Source organism: Mustela putorius, unplaced genomic scaffold (assembly GCF_011764305.1).
Source record: "Mustela putorius furo isolate JIRA1106 unplaced genomic scaffold, ASM1176430v1.1 tig00003909_pilon_pilon_pilon, whole genome shotgun sequence".
In the NCBI taxonomy this organism is placed as follows: Eukaryota; Metazoa; Chordata; class Mammalia; order Carnivora; family Mustelidae; genus Mustela; species Mustela putorius.
This window is the reverse complement of record NW_025422057.1, coordinates 9,175,769-9,198,277: the sequence shown is the minus strand read 5'-3', so window position 1 is coordinate 9,198,277 and position 22,509 is coordinate 9,175,769. Positions and strand designations below refer to the sequence as shown.

At 53.0% G+C, this 22,509-nt stretch overlaps 1 protein-coding gene across 5 annotated transcripts in view; it reads left to right on the top strand.

Moving 5' to 3' along the window:
- Positions 1–232: 232 nt before the first annotated feature.
- Positions 233–22,509, top strand: part of BTBD16 (BTB domain containing 16) — a 44,136-nt gene continuing 21,859 nt past the window's right edge. For 4 of the 5 annotated variants that reach the window (XM_045068852.1, XM_045068851.1, XM_045068850.1 and 1 more), the window contains exons 1-9: positions 233–568; positions 1,024–1,085; positions 2,612–2,763; positions 6,270–6,343; positions 8,455–8,598; positions 12,465–12,554; positions 13,535–13,649; positions 16,722–16,791; positions 18,026–18,156. In XM_045068852.1, the coding sequence (XP_044924787.1) occupies positions 1,068–1,085; positions 2,612–2,763; positions 6,270–6,343; positions 8,455–8,598; positions 12,465–12,554; positions 13,535–13,649; positions 16,722–16,791; positions 18,026–18,156 (794 nt within the window). In that variant the 5' untranslated portion in view covers positions 233–568; positions 1,024–1,067. The remainder of the gene's footprint in view (positions 569–1,023; positions 1,086–2,611; positions 2,764–6,269; positions 6,344–8,454; positions 8,599–12,464; positions 12,555–13,534; positions 13,650–16,721; positions 16,792–18,025; positions 18,157–22,509) is intronic. The other variant, XM_045068849.1, reaches the window with a different exon arrangement.

Genomic DNA, 22,509 nt, shown 5'->3' with positions numbered 1-22,509 from the left:
AACTCTCTAATTCTTATTTAGATATTTTTGTCCAAACATATCTGAATGCCCGAGCCAGAAATAGATCACCCAGAATGCCCAACCTGGCAGGAATCTGAGAACCTTCCGGAACAATCCTCTCACGTGACAGAGGAGGCCTGCGGACTTGGGGCTGGACACTGCCTGAGGCCCTTTGAGCGGATCCTCCAGGTTACCTCTGGTGCTGGGAGGAAACACGGCACTGTTGGGGCAAGAGGGCAGGTGCAGCCTGCGAGACGCCACCCTGCCCGCAGCCCCCAGCCCTGCTGAGACGGGCCAGGAACAGGAAGTGCTCAGAACCTTTCCTCCGGTTGCCATGGTGCCCACAATTGGGAAACCAAGGGCAAGCTCTCCTGCCAAGGCACCTTGGCCTCTAAGAAGAACAGGGCGAGCCCCCGCATGTCATGAGCGCTCCCAGGATTCAGGGTGAGAAGGCGAGCGGCCCGCAGCGATCCTGTCACTCCGAGACCAAGGCCACGGAACTGCCTCTGTTCAACCCGCTTCTCTTGTGAACACCCCCTGCCCAGGGCTGCGAGGAGGCTTTGGATCCGTGAGTACGGCCAGCGCTGTTCATCCCTGTTAGAGACGGAGGCCATCCCGGGGCATCCCCAGGGCCCTGCGCTGCCTGGACTAGGCAGGGAAGGGCTGCGGGGGCTCCAGGCTGGGGGCAGGGGGCCTGGAAGCCGGGGACCATCGCGAGTAGCAGATGATCTGAGCAGCCCACTTAGAGACCTCGGTTCCTGGCAAAGGGGCGAAGCGTGGTGGCTCATCTCCCATTTGGCTTTTCCTGAGCCACATTTCCGGCGCAAGAGCAGAGAACGGTCATTCTCCCGGTGGGCTTTAAAAAGTCAGAGAGACTCTCGATTTGACAAATAACCCACCCTGGAAGTTTACCCCTATTACTTATTTTGTGGCAAAATACAGGCTCTTCAGGCCAATCCCCTGTTTGAAGAGCCCCTCTGGAGAGTTTTTGAAAATGTCAACCTTACCTCTTTTGTCTTCCAGGTGTTTCTTCCACCCTCCCCTGGGTGTCATCACCACGACCGTTCATGAAAATGCTGCATCTGGTGAGTAGCGTGGGCTCCTGGCGAGCGGTGGAAGCACCAGCTTACAGCTCTGTCGCCGCGTTTACTCGAGGGGACGGGTTGTGTACAACTCCTGACTCCAAGCTCTATTGGCTGACCCTCCTGTCAGAGCCCAGCACCCACAGGACTGCATCAGATTCACACTCCACACTGTTCGATCGCCCGCCATATTCCAGACACTGAAATCTAGTTCCCAGACTTCCTCTTGTCATTTTGACATCATCACTGCTGCCAGGGCCATCCTCAGATGAGGACCAAAAGCCTCAAAATGTTAAATGACTTGCCCAAGGCCATACAACCCTTCAGTGGCAATAACAAGATTTGACCTTAAATTCTCCATTCCCTGGCCCCTGGTCTCCCTATCACCCTGCCAGGGACTGGCTTGGCTTAGGGACAACCACACCCATATCTCCGGGTCCCTCGTGGTACACCTTTTCCGGCTAGCTTTCCTCGAGCCACCAAGTCTGAGGCTCCCAGCCACGCTGAACCTTCTACTGTTCCCTTAAGGAGGCTGCTGAGCCTGAGGACCTCAAGGAAACATCTAAGTCAAAGTCCCTGCCCAGTGGCCCAGCTCTCCACTCCTGGGTATAGACCCCAAAGAACTGAAAACGAGTGCTCAAACAAGAACTTGTACACAAACGTTCACAGCAGGATTTCTCACAATCACCAAGAGGTAGAAAGGACACAGTTGTCCAGGAGATGATGGATGGACAGACAAAATGTGGTCTCTCCACAGCCTGGAATATTATTCAGCCCTAACAGGGAATGAAGTTCTGATACCTGCTCCCACAGGGACGAACATGGAAAACATGATGCTAAGGGAAAGGAGCCAAGGCTAAAAGCTCACATGTCTGATTCCATTTATATAAATGTCCAGCAGAGCGAATGCATAGAAGCGGGGAGCGGATGGCGGGTTGCCAGGAGCTGGGGGAAGGCGTTAGGAGCGAGGGCCTGATGGCTACAAGGTTTCCTTTTGGGGGAACGAAAATGCCCCCAACTGGATGGTGGCGATCGCTGTGCAACTTTGTAAATGCACCAAATGCCCCTCAGTGGTATGTGATGAAATGGATAAAACGGGGAATGTTACGTTTTGTGTCTCTTACAACAAGAAGAGAGAAAAACAGTCCCCACCTAGGATCTCTCAGTTTGGTGTCTCTCCGAACCCCCAGTGAGGATAAACACGTAAGGAAGAGTCTCTTGAAATGTCATCCTGTCCCCCCCACCCCGTGGGCTCCTGAGCACCGCCCGCAAAGACAGAGTCTTGCCTCCTGACCTGTTGTCTCTGGAACCTTCTGTTCTAGATCCTAATTACTATGTTCCTTGAACCCCTCTGTCTACGGAGTACAATATTGGCCTTGAGAGGATGGCTCCTGAGAAACCCTGGCCATGTTTGAAAATCAGCCAGTGTTTTCAAATGTGTCTTGATTTTCTTTCTGATGTACACGTTGGAAAACCTGGCCTTTGGGAGAGGTTCAGAAAGGACTTTCTGCCTGCCTTTGCCCCCCAAGCAGCACAGAGCTCGGCTGGAGCGCCGGATGGTTGGCTCGACCAATCGGTGGCGTTTTCCCAGAGAGGCTTTCTCCGGGGACCTGCTGGGACTTTCCCAGATGTGCAAGGCTTTGAACGTGGACTTTGAAGAAGTTTTGAAGAACCCAGACAGGTAGGGTGATCAAAGGCCATGGCGGCCGGGATGGCCCTGGTGGGGGCGGGGGCCGGACAAGCTTTTCTGGGAAGGGCCGGGTGGTTGGGCTGCTCCCCCTGGGCAGATGGGCTCATCTGGGCTGCTGTTGGTACCAGCCTTCAGGGTCACCACTTCCCCTGAGGATGTCTGAGATGTCTGTGACACCCCGTGTGTGGCAAGCTGGCTCCTCCCTCCTTCCCAAGGCATTTGGTGCCATTTCCTCCTGGGCGCTGGTACCCGGCTCGTGAGCACACAGCCTGTGCCTGGAAAGCACCGGGCACAGAGGAGCCGCTCGCTCCCTATTGGCTGAGCTGGTAGTCCCAGGCCAGCCCTGCTCCAATCCCCACCCCGCTCCCCGGCGACTCTCCTCCACACACTTGGGTAAATTAAATCCATCTGTGGTTGGCGCCTTAATTCTCGGATGACCCCGGATTAGAAAAGGTGAGTGCTGGGAGTTACCATTTAGGATGTTAGCCTTAAACTATCTTGAATTTGTTTTCTATTGTATATTGATTTTATTTTTTGTCTGGTTAGGGCCTTGAAGAAGCCTTAGGGTTAAAATGCATGGTGTTCCTCAATGGCAGGAGTGTAAGCAAACTGATCCAGAAAGCTGATGAGTGTGGCTGGGCGGTAGGAGCAGACGTCTCCGGGACTCGGTCTGTGCGATCGCTGAGCTAAACTGGGGGTTGGGGGTGGCCTGAGAGGCGAGGCACAGAAGCCAGAGGGTGGTGGCAGTCGTGCTGGGAATCAGGACTATTAAAAGTAACATGTCAGACAGGGTTAGAGTTCCTTCTCCTCCATTTACTAACTGTAACCTTTAGCCAGTGGAGTAACCTCTCTGAGCCCGATTCCTCACCTGTGAAATGGTGATAAGAGCATCTTTCTGGAAGCGTTATCTTGAGGATTAAATCAGCCGATCCCTTGCAAATGCTTAGTGCCGTGTCTAGCGAACAGTAGATGATGTATAAATGGAGATTTTATTCACCTGAGCAAGTTTTAGTTAATGGTCCTGGTGATTTCATTTTGGGGTGTGCCGGCCCTGTGCTCTTGCCAGCCAACAGCCCCATTTTTCATTCTGCCTTTTACCACCTTCCCCCAAAGCAAGGCACCTGGCCTACCCACTCGGGTGGCACAGTGCGCCTCTCTCCTTGGTGACGCTAGGAAGCCGTGCGTCCAGAGGCCGGCTGGGGCAAGGACGTACTCTGGGACGGCCGATCACTCATGGTATGTGGTCAGCGGACCCAGGCTCTTCTCACCTTCCTCCTGAGATGGTCGACTCGCTGGGTGTGCTCTCATGCTGATAATGGCAGAGGACAAAGGCAAGCCCAGGGGCACAAGTGCTTTCCAAACTTCTAGCCACATCACATCCGCTAAGATCAAGGCAAGCCACATGGCCCAACTCAAAGTCAAGGGCAGGACATCAAATTGGACTTGCCAGTATGAAGCCAAAAGCCCTTTGGACAGTTGGCTGCAGGAAGTCCTTCCATCCATGAGACACGTAGGGAATTTCTCCCTCCCCCTCTTGTTTCTCCATCGTGGGTCATGACTGGGGAGACCGAGTCCCCAACCTACTAGCATGCTCCCAGTTTTCCCACATGCTACTTTATCCCAGGCTGTCTAGTCCCAAAGAATGAAGAGGACAGCTCACAGATGCCATTTAGTCCATTACCTTTTCCAATGGTCCTAAAATAAACCTAGCCCTTGGAATCTGCAGAGCCCGCATGGTAGATGGTATATCTTGGCGAGGACCCATGACACCAGGAGAAGGCGATGAGGTCACTTCTGTTGTCTGGCTCCGCCGACGACACTGATGTTTATGAGGGTAGTTGAGCTCATGGGCATTGCCCACAGTTTCCAAAGTCCATTGCTCCATTTTGAGATCACAGTCTGAACCCCTGACCTTGGCCAACTCTTACTAGACGTGTGACCCAAGCCACCAGAAGGATTGAGGCTAGCTTGGGTCAGGTCCACTACTCCTGTTGGATAAATACCTCAAGCTCTCACGGCCTTTCTGGGGCTGAGTCACTAGTAGCTACCCTCTCCACTTGGAAAGGGCAGGTTGTGGTCAGTGTTATTCTGGACATGGTTTCCCCCACCCAGGCCCCCCTCCATGTACCCTGGCCACGAGGGTTCTTGGAACCCTTGGAAAACAGCATGGTAAAAGTGACACGGACCAGATGTGGTCATCCAGTGTCCTTTGGCCAGCTGGCTTTCTTGGGATGGACTGTCTTCAAGCTGGGACTATGTGACTCAAACTGTGTTTCATGTCCTTGCTCAACGGGACGAAGTCAGTGTTCATGAGAAGGTATCTTACCTTTGTCATCATTCAATCATTGAATAGATACTTATTGAGCACTTGCATGGTGCCCATGCTGGGGTTCCTGCGACGAATAAATGCCAGATCTGTCTTTGTGGAATGCAGAGCCTTGAGTGGAGGACACATGAGCAAACAGGTGACCGCAAGACACAATAGAAGGAGCTCCGATGGGGGGAGTTCCAGGCGGTCAGTGGAAGGACCACTCGCTTGGTGTCCCCAGAGAAAGCCACAGCTGAGCTCATCTACGAGGGTGAGAGTAGGAGCTCATCAAGTGACGAGGCCAGGAGGACAGCACTCAGGGCAGCGGGTGCTGTGGGTGCAAGAGAATGGAAGTGAGAGATGGTGGCTTCAGTCTGTTGAGAAGGGCTAGAGCAGGGATGGTAGAGGGTTGAACCATGCTGAGGAGTGTGGGCTTCCCCCAAAAGCCCCAGGAAGACACGGAAGGATTCTCAGCATGAGAGAGGTGAGAGCAGATGTGCGTTGCACACGGTTCTCAAGCTGCGGCATCAACTGTGTATCTGAGGGGAGCTTCCTGGAGACTGGAGACTGGCCACGATTTCAGGGAGATAATAATGGCTTGGATGCGGCTCACAGCAGGAAGGGGGCAGGGACATCTGCTATTTGTCAGATCTAGGCGAGTGATCCGATGTGACAACAGTCAGCCTGCTGGCCTGGGCAACTGGAGGCTAGTGGTACCATTTACTGGAGAAAGAGCAGGGTTGGTTTGGCATAAAATCTGAGTTTAGTTTCCGGACACTTCAAGACTGTGGCATGCATGTCCCCTAAACAGAAGTGTCAGTGAGTCACTTCCCAGAAGTGCCCAGAACCCTCTCTTGCTTTCTCTAGCAGGTGTTTATGGAATACTTACTCTATGCTAGACATTGTTTTAGACATTCACCGAGAGAGGAGTCATTCAGGCAACTGGATATAATTCCAACTACCTTCTCGGGAAAGCCTATCGGCAAACTGAAAACGGGAATGGGTGTTCGAGCCAGATAATCACAAAGCTTACAGATAATCAAAGCAGCAGACAAATGGTGACCTAAGACTAGACCTAAGCTAGATGAATGGATGGCATAGGAACACTTAAGCTAGAATGATGCGTGTGGCAGTTGGCAAAGAAGGTCAGTGTTAACTCCTGATTCTTCTGTTTGTATTTTCCCTGGAGGTTATGCATTTCACAAATCCAGAAAATTTTCTCGGGGAACTTGAAGAACAAGACCATCCCAAGTGGGGAGGCAGGTGAGTGCTTGTCACCAGTGGATATGATCAAATGCCACTTCACTCAGGGCCAGCTGTGGTTTCGAGAGAAGGAAACCAGACACTAGGCCAGGTCACTGGTCTGTAAGTCCCAGTTTCTGTCCACTGTACACCGTGTAACTACAAACAGGCGCTGTAAATATTTGTCAGACACACCATGGGATGATGAATGGAGCCAGGCTTGGCAAACACATTTTTATATGCTAATGGCCACAGGGAAGACAAACATGCTGATGTAAATAAACAGCGTTTGGAATGAAGACTAAACAGAAGCCCCATCAAGCATGGGTGGCTCTTCTCTGTCTCTTTTCGCTCTAACCAGTCATGAGCTGGACATCACCTCTGCACTTGTCCAAGAGGACTTTCCTGATTGAGAATGAGGAACCAGGCTAGGTCTGTTCTGCTGGGCAAAGGCTCACTGAACCTCACCAGGCCTGGACAGTTCTGCTCCGTAAAGGAGGTTTTGTTATTGTTATTGTTGTTGTTTTTTAAGATTTGTTTATTTATTCTAAAGAGGGAGAGTAAAGAGGTAGAAGGAGAGAATCCTCAAACTCCCGGCTGAGGGCAGAGGCTGTGGGACTCGATCTTTTGACCCTGAGATTATGCCCTGAGCCAAAATCAAGAGTCAGCCACTCAACTGACTGAGCCACCCAGGCGCGCCTTAAAGGAGTTTTTTTTTTTAAAATAAGCTGCCTGAGGTCAGAGCCAGCCTTCTTCCCCAGGGGAGGCTAATTGATTTCCTTGCCTGTGGGTTCTGGTTGACTGGAGGCCCTGAGAAGTAGTCTGAGAACATCTCCCGGCTTAGGGAAAAGACTTCTGGGATTGGGAGTGACGTCTCCCATGCATGTGCCCCTGTAAAGGCAGCTGTGGGTGTCTGGGGAGAAGACACGCTTTCCCCATGCTGCTCCTGCCTAAAATCACCCTAACGGGTGGGATACTTTCGTCATGCGGTGACCCGAGATTTGAGATGCGAGCCCACATTCTGAACCCAGCCTGAAACAGTATCATAGGGCTGGTGAATCACAATGTTAATGACAGGAGATGCCTGCGCTCACTCAGGCAAAGTAATGGCAAGGTCATTAACAAGTGGATGGGGCTCTCAAAGTCTCATCCAACACTGAGGTTAAGGGTTTGGGAGATGGGCGAGCACCACCCTCCTCCCCCAGCTCTGCGCTGACAGGAGTTCAGCCTGCAGAGGTCTCTTGCCCACGGCCCCTCCCGCCTCACCTGACCTATCCTTGGATCCTCCATCTGGCCTCCTGTCAAAGGCTCTCTCTTTAATCACCTATGCTATCCAAGGACGAGATAAAGCCCTGTGCATAAAGCCCCTTACAGTTTGCAAAAAGCTTCCTTTACTCTGTAATCCTGTTTCACACCTGTGAGCTGGGTTTTCTGGGGCTCCCCATTCCCTCGAGGAAAGTGAGGCTCACAAGGTCTCTGCCTCCTGGGGATGGGCCTTGGAGCTGCACTTGACTGTCACTTTTCAGGTGGCCGATAACTAAGCACCAGTGGCCAGTAGCTTCAACAAGGGACTGGGTAGCGAGATCCTTTCCCAGGGGAGATTTGGCGATGCCTAGAGACATTCGGGATCGTCACGACTTAGTGGGGAGGGTGTTCCTGGCATCCTCTGGGTAGAGGCCAGGGATGTGGCTAAGTAACCTACAAGGCACAGAACAGCCCCATGACACGGCGGCCCCAAATACAGAGAGTGCCAAGGGTGAGAAACACTGTAACGGGAGGGCACGGTGAAGTCCCCAAACGTGTCCCAGCCAGTGTCCCTTCCCAGTGAAGCCATTCCAGTTCCCCAGCGGGAGGGCAGCCCATGTGCCTCCGAAGTCCTACAGCTATGCGTCAGCTGCTCTTGGATACTTTTCTCCATCTATGTTACCTTGTGAGGCCGCTCACTGTATCCGTTGGGGGCCAGTGAGTGACCTGAGACCCACGCGGTCTTCATTGCTTTGTTCCTGGAGCAGCCCAGCAAAGCCACCTGCCCATCTGCTCTGTGACTGCGACGAGATGGCGGGTGGGAGTTGACCGGTCTCTTGGAAGGGGCGCCACGAAACCGCTTACTCATCACCGCGTTCTCTCCATAGACGTGATTCTCACCTGTCTGGGCTCCAAATGGCAACTCCACCAGCCCCAGCTTTTCCAGTCGGAGACCTTGGCCAAGCTCTTCCTGATGGCACTGGCCCAGGGCACCACAAGCCCCACAAAGGAACTGGAGAGGCTTCTGCGAGGTATTTTCTTACGGGTGCCCTCCACAGATCTCCAAATGCCATCTGGTTTGAGGGTCCCCAGCTTGGCGTATGGTCATCTCTCTGGGGACTAAGGTCACTCTGGCAGAGATGAGCAAAGCCCATGGTGTGACCTCATCACAGATTTAACCTTGGTCTGCAGCTATAACATGGGAATAATCGTTCTCACTATGCTGCGTTGAAGCCTGGAGACGGTAGAGCTGAGAGGTTCTAGAACAATGCCTGGCTCATATTAGGTGCTCAGGAGATGTCATTTATTTTTCTCCTAACAACCCAATCCTGCCTAGCCAGCAGAAATGGAGACTCTACCTACTTCTTAGAGAGGAGCAAACAGTTGTGTTGAGTCTTCTGGATGGCTCTTTGGAAGGAAGGCATAGTTCTGACCTCTAGCCCAGGATGCTGGTTAGAGGTTTCATGTGAATGTCGAGGTTATGTTTCTTTTGGTTTGGTTTCTCTTTTCTTAACTTCGCGTCATTACGTAAAGTATTTGGGCCACTTCTTTCTTTCCTTTTCTCCTTTTTCAACTCTAGTAACCCCCAGGCTCCCCTCTTTGTCCCCTAAGTTCTTCTCCGGACACATAGCCTTCTTTGGGTAACAGATGGGCATCATTTCAGGATGGCTCTAAACAGGTATGGAAAGTTCAAGGTTTTCAAAGCCAACCAGCAGACCAGTCAGGATAAGGCTACATTTCCAGGATGTGGCAGCAAAGCTCTGTTATTCCAGAGCCAGACAGGCTGGCCAGCCCCCCAGCTGCTGCCCCACCCTGAGCCTGGAGAGAGGGCCCGGCTGCCAGCCGGAATCAGCCCGGCCACAAGGCCTCTGACTCAGCCCTTCCCCGCCGAGCTGGGAGCTGAGAGCAGGCTGCGGCTTTCCCCCAGCACTGGGACGACCTTCACACTCACTCGACAATCTCCTTTGCTCTTTCCAAGCGTTTGTCCCAGTGTCTTTTTTTTTTTATTTATTTTTTATTTTCAGCATAACAGTATTCATTGTTTTTGCACCACACCCAGAGCTCCATGCAATCTGTGCCCTCTATAATACCCATCACCTGGTACCCTGACCTGCCACACCCCACCCCTTCAAAACCTCAGATTGTTTTTCAGAGTCCATAGTCTCTCATGGTCCCAGTGTCTTTGAGAGTGGGACCAAGCTCCTCCCGGCGTGTCCCCTGTGCCCAGGTCGGAACACTCCCCAGGCCCCCAAGGAAAGGCCATGGAGATCCAGACATGAATGCATTGAAAACCAAGAGAATTTGGAAAGAGAAGATGGACTTACTGTTAATGATTTGGTTTTTATCATTCTAGAAGGGTCTCACTGAAAAGGCTGGCCCCTGCTAACACAGCCCGTCGGCTCCAAGTCCCCTGCTGGAGGCTGGGCCTGCCTGGGGGGCAACTGCGTCAGTGCAGAGATGAAGACCCCTGCTGCCCACACTGTCAGAACGCTCAGGGTCTGCGTCTGGTCCTGGGAACTGTGTGCCCGTACTGTTCCGGGGACATGGTCACCCGGCTTTGTGCTCCTGTGATAGCTGGATGTGCTCACAATGACAGTTTATTTATTTATTTATTTTTAAAGATTTTATTTATTTATTCGACAGACAGAGATCACAAGTAGGCAGAGAGGCAGGCAGAGAGAGAGAGAGAGAGGGAAGCAGGCTCCCCGCGGAGCAGAGAGCCTGATGCGGGGCTCGATCCCAGGACCCTGAGACCATGACCCGAGCCGAAGGCAGCGGCTTAACCCACTGAGCCACCCAGGTGCCCCACAATGACAGTTTAGATGGTCTCGCAGCTACTGCCTTGTGTGCTGCCGTCTTGGAGCAGTGGGCGCCGTGCAAAGGCAGCCCCGCGCCAGCGGCCCTGCCCTGGCCACACGGCTGTCCCAGCTGGTCATGTTCCTGCCACCGAGAGTCCGGGATGAGCTGCGCTTCAGCGAGACCCCTTTATTCTTTTTATTATTAATATTATTTTATTTATTTGACAGACGGAGATCACAAGTAGGCACAAAGCCAGGCAGAGAGAGAGAGGAGGAAGCAGGCTCCCTGCCAAGCCGAGAGCCCGATGTGGGGCTCGATCCCAGGACCCTGGGATCATGACCTGAGCTGAAGGCAGAGGCTTAGCCCACTGAGCCACCCAGGCAACCCCCAGGACCCTTTATTCTCTAGGAGGAAGCCCCAAAAGGAAATGGTACTCTTTTAGTAAAAAGGAACCACTTGGTTTCAGAGTACTTCCGAAACACATGACTGGATTATTACTTTCCTGTTTGATTTTGAGGTTTTTGGTAAAACAGGCTGTGCTGAAATTCTGACTTCCACTGACTGACCTAGCAGATATTTTTCCTTTCTTCCCTCAACAAATGTTGAGCGCTGAACTTAGCCTGGGCGTCGTGCTAGGAACTCGGTGTCGGGGGCTGGGCTGGGGGGTGGACAAGGCAACCCAAAACAAGGACAGAGTGTGAGGAGCAGCATGATGGGAGCTGCCACCGGACGGCCTGGGCTGTGCCCCAGGGCGGGTGAGCGACAGAGTGCCTCGCGCAGGCGGGAGGCGGTCTTGAAATCCTGGAGGACCAGGAGTCAGAGCGGAGAACAGGGCCTGACATTCAGCAGATGCTCAGTAAATATTTGCTGAATGGGAGCGTGGACGGAGCCAGGTGAGGGGAGACGGTGAGGGGAGGCTCAACAGCCCTGCTCTCCCGACGACGACCGAATGGATGTTTGTTCTCCCCCTTTGCTCTGTGGTCTCTGTGGTTCGCCGTGTGACATCCTTTCTTGGATCCTGCCTCGTGTCATTTTTCATTACCCAGAACCTTGAGCTCGGGAGGCTTGGGGTTCTGATAGAGTCTCATTCCGGTAATTCGGGCGACGTTTACTGAGGACCAGTGTGTGCAAGACGGTGTCGGGGCCTGGGGAGGGAGTGGCGAGGAAGCCATCCAGTGCGCCCGCCCAACAGAGACACGACGTGGCAACAGGTGGTAGTAACGGTGGGTCTGGGAGGAAAAGGAAAGCCACTTAGGGGGAAGGTAGTGTTGGGTGCTACCTTTCGTATGGAGTCAGGTGGGTCTCTGATGGGGGGGTATGGAGCCCTGTGGCTCTTCTATGGAACAACAAGAAGGCAGTTTTGGGGTCCAGTGAGCCAGTGAGCTTGGGTCCGTTAGAGGCCTTTGGCTTTGTGCCAAAGGCTTGGGATGTCCCTGGAGACATGAGAGCTGTGGGTGTTGTAACTCACATTTTAGAATAAGTGTGAGTGGTCGGGGGAGGTGGGTGGTGAACCAGGCAGCCCCTTCCCTGCCTCCTGGGAGCCCTTAATGACGGGGGTCCTTGGACGTCTGTGGGGCAAAGCTCTGACAGCTACTAGGCGGTTGCGTCTGTCCCATGCGCACCCTTTAGCAGGTGGTGTCTGTCGTCCCGTCTCCTACCAGATCTGGGCTGAGGGCTGGGGGCGCAGAGGGAACAAGGCCCGGCTCTTGCCCTCCAACTGCTCATGGCCTGAGGAGAGAGAGGGAAGAGAGGGGAGACAGAGAGGGAGAGAGGCAGGGGCCAGTAAAAAATATCTCCTGCACTGACAGCATCCGTTTCCCAGCCCTGGCCGCCGCGGTGTCTCAGGAAGATGCGCAGGAAAGGCGGCCGAGGGGGCACGAGAGCTCCGAACTGGCTTTGCCCCTCCTTGGGAGTCTTCAGCTGTTTCTAAATAATCATTTCAAAAAAGCATCCCCTAAACAAGCAAGCAGAAACAACACGTGGTGTGGGGAATGCCAAGGTCAAGGCTGTACAAAGGGCCAGGGGACCTCACGCTGTATCCTACACAATTCACCACAACTGTCGGGTCCTGACGTCCCCATTCTGTTTCCTTTACCAGCCCACTTGCGTGGGAATGTCAAGGAAAGACCCCCCATAAAGAAGATGATCATTTCCTTGAAGATCAATGACCCCCTGGTCACTAAAGTTGGTAAGTTACACCTGTCTTCTTGTGCTGAAATGCCAGGGCGGCTGCAGCCCTGCTAGATTTAGAAACAATAGAACAAACAAGTGGCACATGGCGTTCAGTCCTTGTTGAAGATAGCTGTGCGGAGCAGAGAAGGTGCTAGAGAGAGGTGCTCATCCCTGGAAGAGAGGCGTGGAGGATGCCGAGGAGGAAAAAAAGCAACAGGTGTTGGGTCAGACCGACCCGATGACAGGGAAGCCCTCGGCCTGCCCTTCCCGGGCAGCTGTGCACACGCCCCTCCCTCGCTGGGCTCACCCTCTCCCACTCCTGCCTGCCACCTGGGAAAAGAGACAGAGGGTTGTCTTAAAGCAGCTGCGTGCTGTCACGGTGTGCGGACCTACAGGTCAGGACACCAGCCCCGGAAAGCCCTGGCCAGGCCAGCTGTCCTCGGAGAGCACGGGGCTGGGCTGCCGTGCTGAATGGGACCAGGTAGACGGACTTAGAATAAGCCCCATCCCTCTGCTCCCGGGTCACAGGAGCTCAGTTCTCCAACATGACATCAGCCGGGCTCTTGCCAGGAGTCCTTAGCCTTTTTGAAGACTCTGAGGAAAGTCTGCTGTAAGCTAAGCGTCCTCTCCAGAGAACAAAGTGCACGCACACGCACACAGTGTTTGTACATTTTGGGGCAGACACCTCCCTGCACAGCACACAGGGCCCGGGCGCGGAGGACCCCTGAGGCACAGACGCCAGGATGGGATTAGGGCAGCGTTCTTTCAGCAGGAGCCGGCTTTTCTCGGCTTCATCCTCAACTCCTTTGGGATGGGTGGGAGCCCGGGCTGTGGATCTGCGCTCAGGGCCGAGCAGGTTCATTTCCTCTAAGGGCATCTCTGCCCAGCCAGCCCCAGGACACTTGAATGTCCAGCGGGGAGGGCACCCCCAGGTAAGGGACGCAGGGTGCAGAGCCCCGAGATGACGGCTTTCTCTCTCGGCTGCTGCTCCGCCAGCCTTCGCCACGGCCCTGAAGAACCTCTACCTGAGCGAGGTGGAGATCAACTCGAACGACGTGCTAGGCGTGCTGGCTTCCGCGCACATTCTCCAGCTCAGCAGCCTGTTTCAGAGGTAAGAAGCCTGGCAAGGCGCGGGGCCCGGACCAGCCCTGGGCGAGGTAGAGGGGGGCCTCCTGGCCCATTCATAGACCGTTTCTCTCCGTGGACGAGGAGAGCTGGGTTTCTCTGCACCGAGCACAGGTGTGAGTGCACTTGCACGTGCTGTGCTCACGGCTGAGCGTCCGCCCCAGCAGCGAGCGCCTTCCAGCCTCCCCCGGGCCGCCCACCCTGCTTGCTTGTCAGTTCAGCGCGCTCGCTGGTCGCTGACCAGCCTCTCCCTGACCGCGCACACCTCCGCGGGCGGACTGAGACCATGACCAGAGCCAAAATCAAGAGACGCTCAACTGACCGAGCCACTCAGGCTCCCGGTTTTCATTAGACTTTTTTCTGCAGAGCCAACAGCAAACCTAGGGTGTAAGCAGCCAGGGCTGTGCTCAACCCTGTGGTAAGGTGATCCTTGCTCTTCGTGTGCCTCAGTGGTTTCAGCTGTGAACTGGGGCTCATTACATTTCCAGGACTTTGTCGGGCGTGAGGGGCTGTGCTCTGAGCAGGAGCATCGGGCACAGTCAGTCACTGCCCTCAGCTCCTGGCCAGGGTGACCTCGTTCATCCTCCCTGCGGTCCTGGGAGGTGGTACGTGACTATGTCCACTTCACAGACAAGGAAACTGAGCCCTTGTGAGGTGAGTGACTTGCTCAAGGCCGCAGGAGAGCAGCCAGAGCTTGCAGGAGGTCGAGGGGCCGCAGAACCTGGACCCCAACACTGTCCGTTTCTGCTTTGCTCAGGTGGGGTGGTGACATCACCACTTGCCATGGAATGAAGCCTTCCTGCTCCCCTCCCTGAAGGGGCACTTAGTGAGGCCGGGTTTTCTGGGGGCCAGTGACCGGTCATTTTGATCCAACACACCTTCAGTCACTCATCTGCTCCTTTATGAACGATGCCTCGGGTGTCTTCAGGACACTGGGAACCGTGAGGACCAGAGGGTCAGAGTCCCCGCTCTCTAGAGCTTCTTGCCCCACAGGTCTCCAGGGCACAGGAAATGAGCAAAGTGGAACGAAGGATGGGGATCCCAAACGGAACATTTGTGTTACGTATGATTAATTTCAAGTAAACAGGTCCCTGTGATTAACCAGAACAGTTCTTAGGTCTTCCCTTTTCAGTGTCCTGCAGCACTGCCCCATTCCAGTAACATTTATGAAAGGGTGAGTGAACCAAATGGAAAATCATTGATGGGATTCGCTTTTTCTAGAATATTTTGTCGCTTCCCTCGGGCTTTTCCTGGGATGTGTGCCTACTGCCCTCACATCCTGAGCATCGAGCTGGTATCGTCGAACTCTGATTTTATAGCACCTGAGGCGATTCCACACAGAGAAGGATTCAGGGCAGCGACGGTCTGTCTGACTTGTTCCACTCTCTGCCTCGGGATCTTTATCCGAGGAGATGAAAGAATGCAAGAACTTCCTGTCCTGATCAAGAGAGGACATCAGCTGCCCTGGAGAGGGCAGGGCAGGATCTCTCCAGACTTGTGCTATTTTCAAGTTAATTTCTGGAGACTCCAAACAGCCAGATTCTACCCCAAAGACAGTTCTGAGCCAGTATCTCATTCTTGGGGCATCCGAAATGACTCCAGCCAGACACGTGATCCGGAGTCTCAAGAAGTCTTATTAGGGAGGCAGACGCCCTGTGAGCTGAGGGCTGCAGGCTCTCAGAGGCCTGGACGTGACAGCCAAGGGGACCAGAGTCTGGACTCCAGCATGTCATCTTGGCCTGATCTGCAGGGTGGGTGGCTGTGGGAGGTGGGAGACCAGAGGTGTAGGCAGAGCTGGGCTGTGTGGGCTCTGGGGCTAACTCCACTGGAGCAAGGCCTGGCTTTTGCTGGGATTTCCCATGCCCCGTTCATGGCCTGCACCACCCATTTACAGCCCCACATCGCCATAATGAGAACAATATCACGGCTTCCTGATTCCTGGTTCTCTGATATCTCTGACCTGAAAGCTGGAAGGTCTGCCTCCTCTTGGAGCAGGGTCTGCAGCCTCTGTCTATCAGCCCCAGCTGCCCTACCTTGGGCCCAAATTCTTAGCCGCAGCTCACTCTCGGAGCCCTGGTGTTGGCAATCTGGGGCTGAGCTAAGAATGACCAGTGCTTCATTTTCCTTCCTCCACTCCATGACTTGCTTTAACGGTCAGAGTAGCAAGGGCTTTGGAGATGATAAGCCCTCATTACCCAGATGAGCAAACCTCAGCCTGCCTGGGGCAGAGGGGTCTTGCTCAAGATTCTTCAGATAATTGTGGTGGGTGTCACAGGTCGGATCCAAGTGGGCCAGGCATGCCACTGGGCTGGCTCTCACCTGCCTTTGAGAGGCTGATGGTACAGTTGGCCAGGATGTGGCAGCACATGCCTCAGTGTGTGTGTGTGTGTGTTTGTGTGTGTGTGTAGCGTATAGTGGAACAGAAATGCCCTGGGTTACTCTGATAGCATCACAAATCCAGGTGCTGGATGAGACCTCGAAGACCATCTCAGTTGAGCTCCTGGCCAAGTGCAAAATCACCCCCGTGGCTGCTTAGGTCTGGATCCCACACCGCCGAGGTATCCAGTGTTCGGGGGGTGTGGTGTGTGCCTGGAGGTTCCAGCTGGTACTGGTCCTTGGTTTTGTGCATTGCACACCTGCAGTGGCACAGCTGTGATCCTGCTTGCTGTGTGAGTAGACGTATGTGCATGCTTTAGGCTTGCTTTGTGTCCCCCAATCTGGGGAAGCCTGTGGTCATTCCAGTCCAGACCATTCCAGTTCAGCCTGGCCAATGAGTATGACCATGAGAAGGGGGGCACACGTGAACATGTCAGCCTCCTGGAGCACCAGTTTCTGTACCCCAACTCCAAACCCCGCTAATTCTGCTTGCATGTCTCACTGCCAAAAGCCAGCACCTGAAGAACACAGGGCCTGGTTGGGGGCAGGACCAGCACCTTCTGCACACGCCCTTTCACACCTCGGTTCCACCCCTGCTACCATCCTGGAGTTGATGCAAACCTCTGGGGTTGCCGAGTTCTCTGCCTGGGGGTCTCCAAGAACCACATTACTCTCTCTGCAGATGTGTGGCCATGATGATGAATGGACTCATGCCGAGCACCATCAAGGACTTCTACCTGGCTGGCTGCAAGGTGAGGATAACCTGGACCGAGCTCATCACACCTGGGGAACTTCGGGAGCACCTCAGGCTCTGGGATTTTACCCATCAGGCCCAGCTCCAAAAAAAAAAAAAAAAAAAAAAAAAAAAAAAAAAGCAGACCTATCTGAAAGCACTCACTTAACTGTACCAATATTTTATTTTGCCAAAGAAACAATTTTAAAAATGACTTTTGTTTAAAAGGACATTTTAAAACCAAATTTTTTTAAATGAGAAATTAAAAAGCCTGAAAAATTAGGAAGACAAATAAAAGCACAGCTTTTCTCACCCAAAATAGCAGGCAATCTTCCAGGACATTCTTGTTGGAGTCAGGTGAAATTATGTGTGTCTCCCTGCCTGGGGCCAGTCACTGTGTCTACTGGGAATAAATGATGTCATCATAAGGGTCACATTATCAGAGGAGAACACTGAGACCCAAGGAGGGGAGCAAACAGAGCAGGGTCAGTTCTGAGTTGCGGTGCTGGGCTCGAACCCCAGGCCTGATCCCAGCCTTCCTCTGTGAGGCCGCCATTGACCTGGAAACAGGTCCATCTGACTGCCAAGTTCAGTCCGTGCACAATCGGCATGTCAGAGTGCCCTTGCGATGGCCTCTAAGAAGGCACTCACTGCCTCTTTTGTCAAAGATAATGCAGTGCCCTCACCTTCACTCCATCGGGCAGCATCTCTGCATTCTGGTCAGCATTTCTCAGCCACTCTTTGGCTTGGGAAGGACTGTCACTCCGAGGACATGCAAGGGGTGCTAAGACCTTGTCCAGGTCCATCCCTGGGAGAATGTTGTTGTTTTCTTTGGACCAGCCTCCCTTTGGGGTACACCTGCAGGCCCTTCCACGATCAGTGGTTTCAGCGTGCCACCCTGTGGTCACACCACCAGGGTTTGCTCCCAGCTCTGCCACTTGCTGGTTTTTGGATTGTTGGCAAGAGCAGCAATCTTGGGGCCTCAGTTTCTCCATCAGTAAAAATAGGGATAATAAGGAACCGACCACACAGGATTATGGTGAATATTAACTTAAATCAACCTGGTGCATGGCCAGGAGCATAGCAAACATTCCAAAAATGTTATCTGCTGCATTTTGTGTGTTTGGAAGAAAAGGTTTGAGTGTGTCTACAGCAGGACACACCTGGGAGCCCGCTTGTAGTGTCGTCACAGGCCAGCAGAGGGCGCTGGGAGTTCGGGGATCTCTTAACGCATTGGCTTTTCTTATCCTCAGTATAAGGAAGAGCAGCTCACCACTGCCTGTGAGAAGTGGCTGGAAATGAACTTGGTCCCTCTGGTGGGGACGCAGATCCACCTCCGGAAAATCCCACAGGAGCTGCTCCACAAAGTGCTTCGGTCCCCCAGGTCAGAGCTGGTCCCGAGGGGTGATGTGTGTGGGACCAGGAGTTGTCCCTGGGGGGATCCTGGGGCAGTAGGGTTGGTCCCAGAAGGGAGGTGCTCAAGCGGGGCACCCCCATACCCCTGATGGCCAGGCCCAGTGTTCAGCACCCGCTCCTTCCCAAACTCCCCGCCATCCTGGCCAGTCCGCCCCAGGTGGAGTGCTGGGGGGTAGTGGGGATGGATCCCTTCACACTCCTTCACTGGGTTAGGGACGCTCTGGGTGCCCGCTGTCTCGTTACCCACATGGTAACTAATTCAAAAATTGCCTAAGTAATTAAAAAAATCCTGACAACATTAATACACATTCATGGTGGTAAAGGGAAAATAGAGAAAATTAGAAAACAGAAAATAAAACCTCTTATCCTAAGTCAGTTTCTATCTTTAGCCCTGACCGGAACAGCTCTGACCCAGACATGCATTTGAGCTGACAGCTTGAGCTAACAGCCAACTCTTGGGGCCCCGCCCTGTGTTCCTTCAGCAGCTGCTCAAGCTAGAACCTTGGGAACCCTTCCACACCCACTTGGCCTTCACCCCGAGCGCGTCAGTAACACTCCAGGACCCAGCCCATCTCTATGGGCTTCTCTTCTTGGGCACCAGCCAGAGCCTAGATGTGTTCTCTGCACCACTGCAGGGACCTCTAACTCAGGGTCTTGTGTCTGCTCTTGACCCCCACTGAGAACGTCTCTAGCCCAAGGGCCTCTGGTGCGCGCATCTGTCCCTCCGTCTCAGCAGCCACGAGACATCCATGGGACCACCTGAGACTCCAGCCCCGCTGAGCACCTGCCACCCACAGGTGTGCTCTCCCTCCTGCCCGAAATGCCTGGTTTCTGGCTGGCTCCTTCTGGTCCTTCGAGTCATTCATGGAAACATCCCCAGTGCTTGACCTTTTAGGTTATTTCTAGTATATTACCAATATAAATACAGTATCGTGTTGATCTCCTTCAATGTACGTGTGTCTATCTCGGACTATTTTCCCACATTAAATTTCTAGACATGCCATTAACGAAGTCAAAAGGACTTTCTGGGTTTGTCACAAGTGAAAAGTATTTTTAAAAATAGTCTATTTGAAAATAATTTCAAACTTAAAATAGTGAGAATGGCACAAAGAATATTTATATACCCTTTACCCTGTTTTGTTCAATCTCTGCTATTTGCTCAATTATCTGCATCAGTGTGGAGTTTCGTACCCACATCTTGCTCCTGAAGCCTCTGGGGGCAGGGTACCTACACCAGCTACAGTTCCTCCTAAATGCTTCCGTGTTTATTTGCTGATAAAAAGAACTTTTTAATGTGATCACAGTGCAATTACCAACAATACGCGATGTGGCATTGATGTTAATAGCTGACGACATTGGCCCAGCGCTCTCCTTTAGAACATTCTGGTTTAGGGCGACAGGCTGTATTTACCTGTCAGGATCTTTGGACCTCCTTACAAGGCCATTGCCAAGTTACCAGGATTGTATCCCCTTGGGGTGAACTTCAAAAGCGAGAAGTAAATCCTACTAAACTTTGTAGCCGTATGTCAGAGATGAAATGTCTACTCGTGCTCATGGCATAGAAAGCAATCAGATTTCAGAAATCAGATCTGAACAGATTCATTCCACTGTTGGTTTGAATTTACCCAGTGGCTTGCGATGTTCTCACACTTAAAGAGTAATGAGGTTGTTAGAACAGAGTTCTAATGTTGAGGGAGACCGTCTTATCAGGAGCACCCCGGGGAATCTGGGCGACCTCCTGGTGTCATTCTGCCCCACTCCCTGCTGCTCCCCCCGCCCCCCCGCATGTGCCCTCCCCCACCCTCCAGCAGAGCAAAGGTTACACAACTATTGAAGAAAAGATAAACATGGCATCCCTTAGACTTTTCCTAACACTGTCCCTCCCTTGGAAAGACTGAGCTGTCGCACCCTCGTAGCATTTAACCAAGAACAGGGAAAAATTGTCTGACCACAGCCAGAGCCTCGGTGATGGAATTGGGTCTTACAAAATGTACATGAGGCAGGAAAAGAGGTCGAGTACATTCCACGTCAAGTGTCTAGACGCACAAGCTTGGGCAGACATGACTGATGTGGGAACGGGGTCCTGCTCCTCCCGCCCCTCCCCGGGAGCTGTCTACACACACAGTCCAGAGCCATCCCAGCGACAGGGGAAAGGGCCCTGCGTGACCTCAAGCAAGTCATCAGCCCTTGTGCCTTGGAGGCTTTCAGCTGGCAGCACCCTGACCTCCTGTTCACGTTCCCCCAGGCAGAGGCTCCTCGGTCGCGGGGCGCCGTGGTGGTGTCAGCCCCCACCTGCTTTGAAGCTGGAGGGAGGTGGAGAACAGAAGGTGCTGGAAATCGGGGCCTGGCCATACCTGGTGCCTGGTGGGGTCTGAGACATTTACCCAGGCTCGGGCGCCTCACCTGGGCATGCTGGTTGGCTGGTGGGTCTGCCACCTTGGACCGCAGCTGATTAAGAACAAACCCTTCCGGAGTGGCTGCACCAGCTTGCATTCCCACCAACAGTGTAGGAGGGTTCCCCTTTCTCCGCATCCTCGCCAGCATCTGTCATCCCCTGACTTGTTAATTTTAGCCACTCTGACTGGTGTGAGGTGGTATCTCACTGTGGTTTTGATTTGTATTTCCCTGATGCCGAGTGATGTGGAGCACTTTTTCATGCGTCTGTTGGCCATCTGGATGTCGTCTTCGCAGAAATGTCTGTTCATGTCCTCTGCCCATTTCTTGATTGGATTATTTGTTCTTTGGGTGTTGAGTTTGATAAGTTCTTTATAGATTTTGGATACTAGCCCTTTATCTGATATGTCATTTGCAAATATCTCCAATTCTGTCAGTTGTCTTTTGGTTTTGTTGACTGTTTCTTTTGCTGTGCAAAAGCTTTTGATCTTGATGAAGTCCCAATAGTTCATTTTTGCCCTTGCTTCCCTTGCCTTTGGCGATTCACAGACCCGTACCCCTGGGGCTAATAATACAATATATGTTAATTTTTTTAAAAAGCGCCTTTAGATGAGTTCACATTTATTGAGCCCCTTGGCGTAGGTGCCCTGCTCTGTGCACCGTCCCTTTCAAGCCCACGGCCCTGTGTGACAGGTGCAGTTAGTGTCCCAAGGATAAGAGGGACAATAAAACGTAGGGCTGGCTCAAGCCCAGAGCTCAGGCTACAAAGTTCAGGCTCCCTCCCTCCGCAATACACTATCTCGTCATTTGTTCCAGAGGCCACGCTGCCTGGCAACCAGACCTTAGCTGGGACTGGGTTGTCCTGGCAAGTCACATGGCCCCAGAGGGGCTGTTGGAAATGCCAGCACATGAGGGGTCAGGGATGGCCCATCCCGCTGGGCCCACTTAGGGTAGACAGCGGCCCGTCCCCCAGCTTCTGGTCATGGCATGTGGGTCTCTAAGCCTCGTGGGAACAACGTCCATCTCAGCAGATGCTTCAGCTTTTGGGCCATTCACCTTCTCGTTCTGAAGCCCCTTTGACCTGATCTTTTTTTTGGGTTTCGTAAACAGCCTTGCATAAACTACACACAGCTTTCCTGACCTCTGGGGCCTCTGGTTTTTCATTTCTTCGCCTGGGCCTTCGGCTGCCAGTTCAGTTTCTCTTCAGAGGTCAGCACTAGGTTACCCTGTTCCGTGAACCATACTATGAAAGCTTCATTCCAACTTCTGCTTTTCTGGAAGCCAAGCTCCTGGTAGACTTAGGAGAAATGGAAAACTCCGCCAGCTGTCCAGTTCCTATCTATATGGAGAGCCGCCCTACAACCCGGGCTCTGTCTACTTTTCCCAGGCTTCCTGCCCATGATACCATCGGTCCTGAGGGCTCAGGAATTCCCAGGAGAAGTCACCCTTGTCCTCCATGGCGAGCCAGTCCCACAACATCTGGAGCACCATAGGGCGTGGCTCTCAAACAGCTTCTTCCTGAAGCTGATGGTTCTCTGGCTAATGGCAATGACAGCTACCAACTATTGAGCACTTGTTGTATACAGGACACTTTGAGTGGGTTATTGGCCTAACTCCTACAGCCATGCAGTGAGGTGGGTGCTGTTATCTGCCTTTTCATGTGTAGGAAAGGAAAAGATTGGCCCAGTTTCCCTGCGCACAGCATGAGAGTTGGGATTTGAACACAGGTCTGAGCGGCCTCAAAGCCCCGGGTAATGACCAGCCCGGCCCACCGCTGTGCTCTGTGATCTTGATAATCAAGATCAATAAGGATATTGATGGTTAGTTTTTATTGTAAAACAATTTTAAAGTTAGGAGGCGACTAGAACACACGATTGGACGCCCCTCCCAAAATGAACAGTGACATTTTGTCGTAAGAAAGAAAACA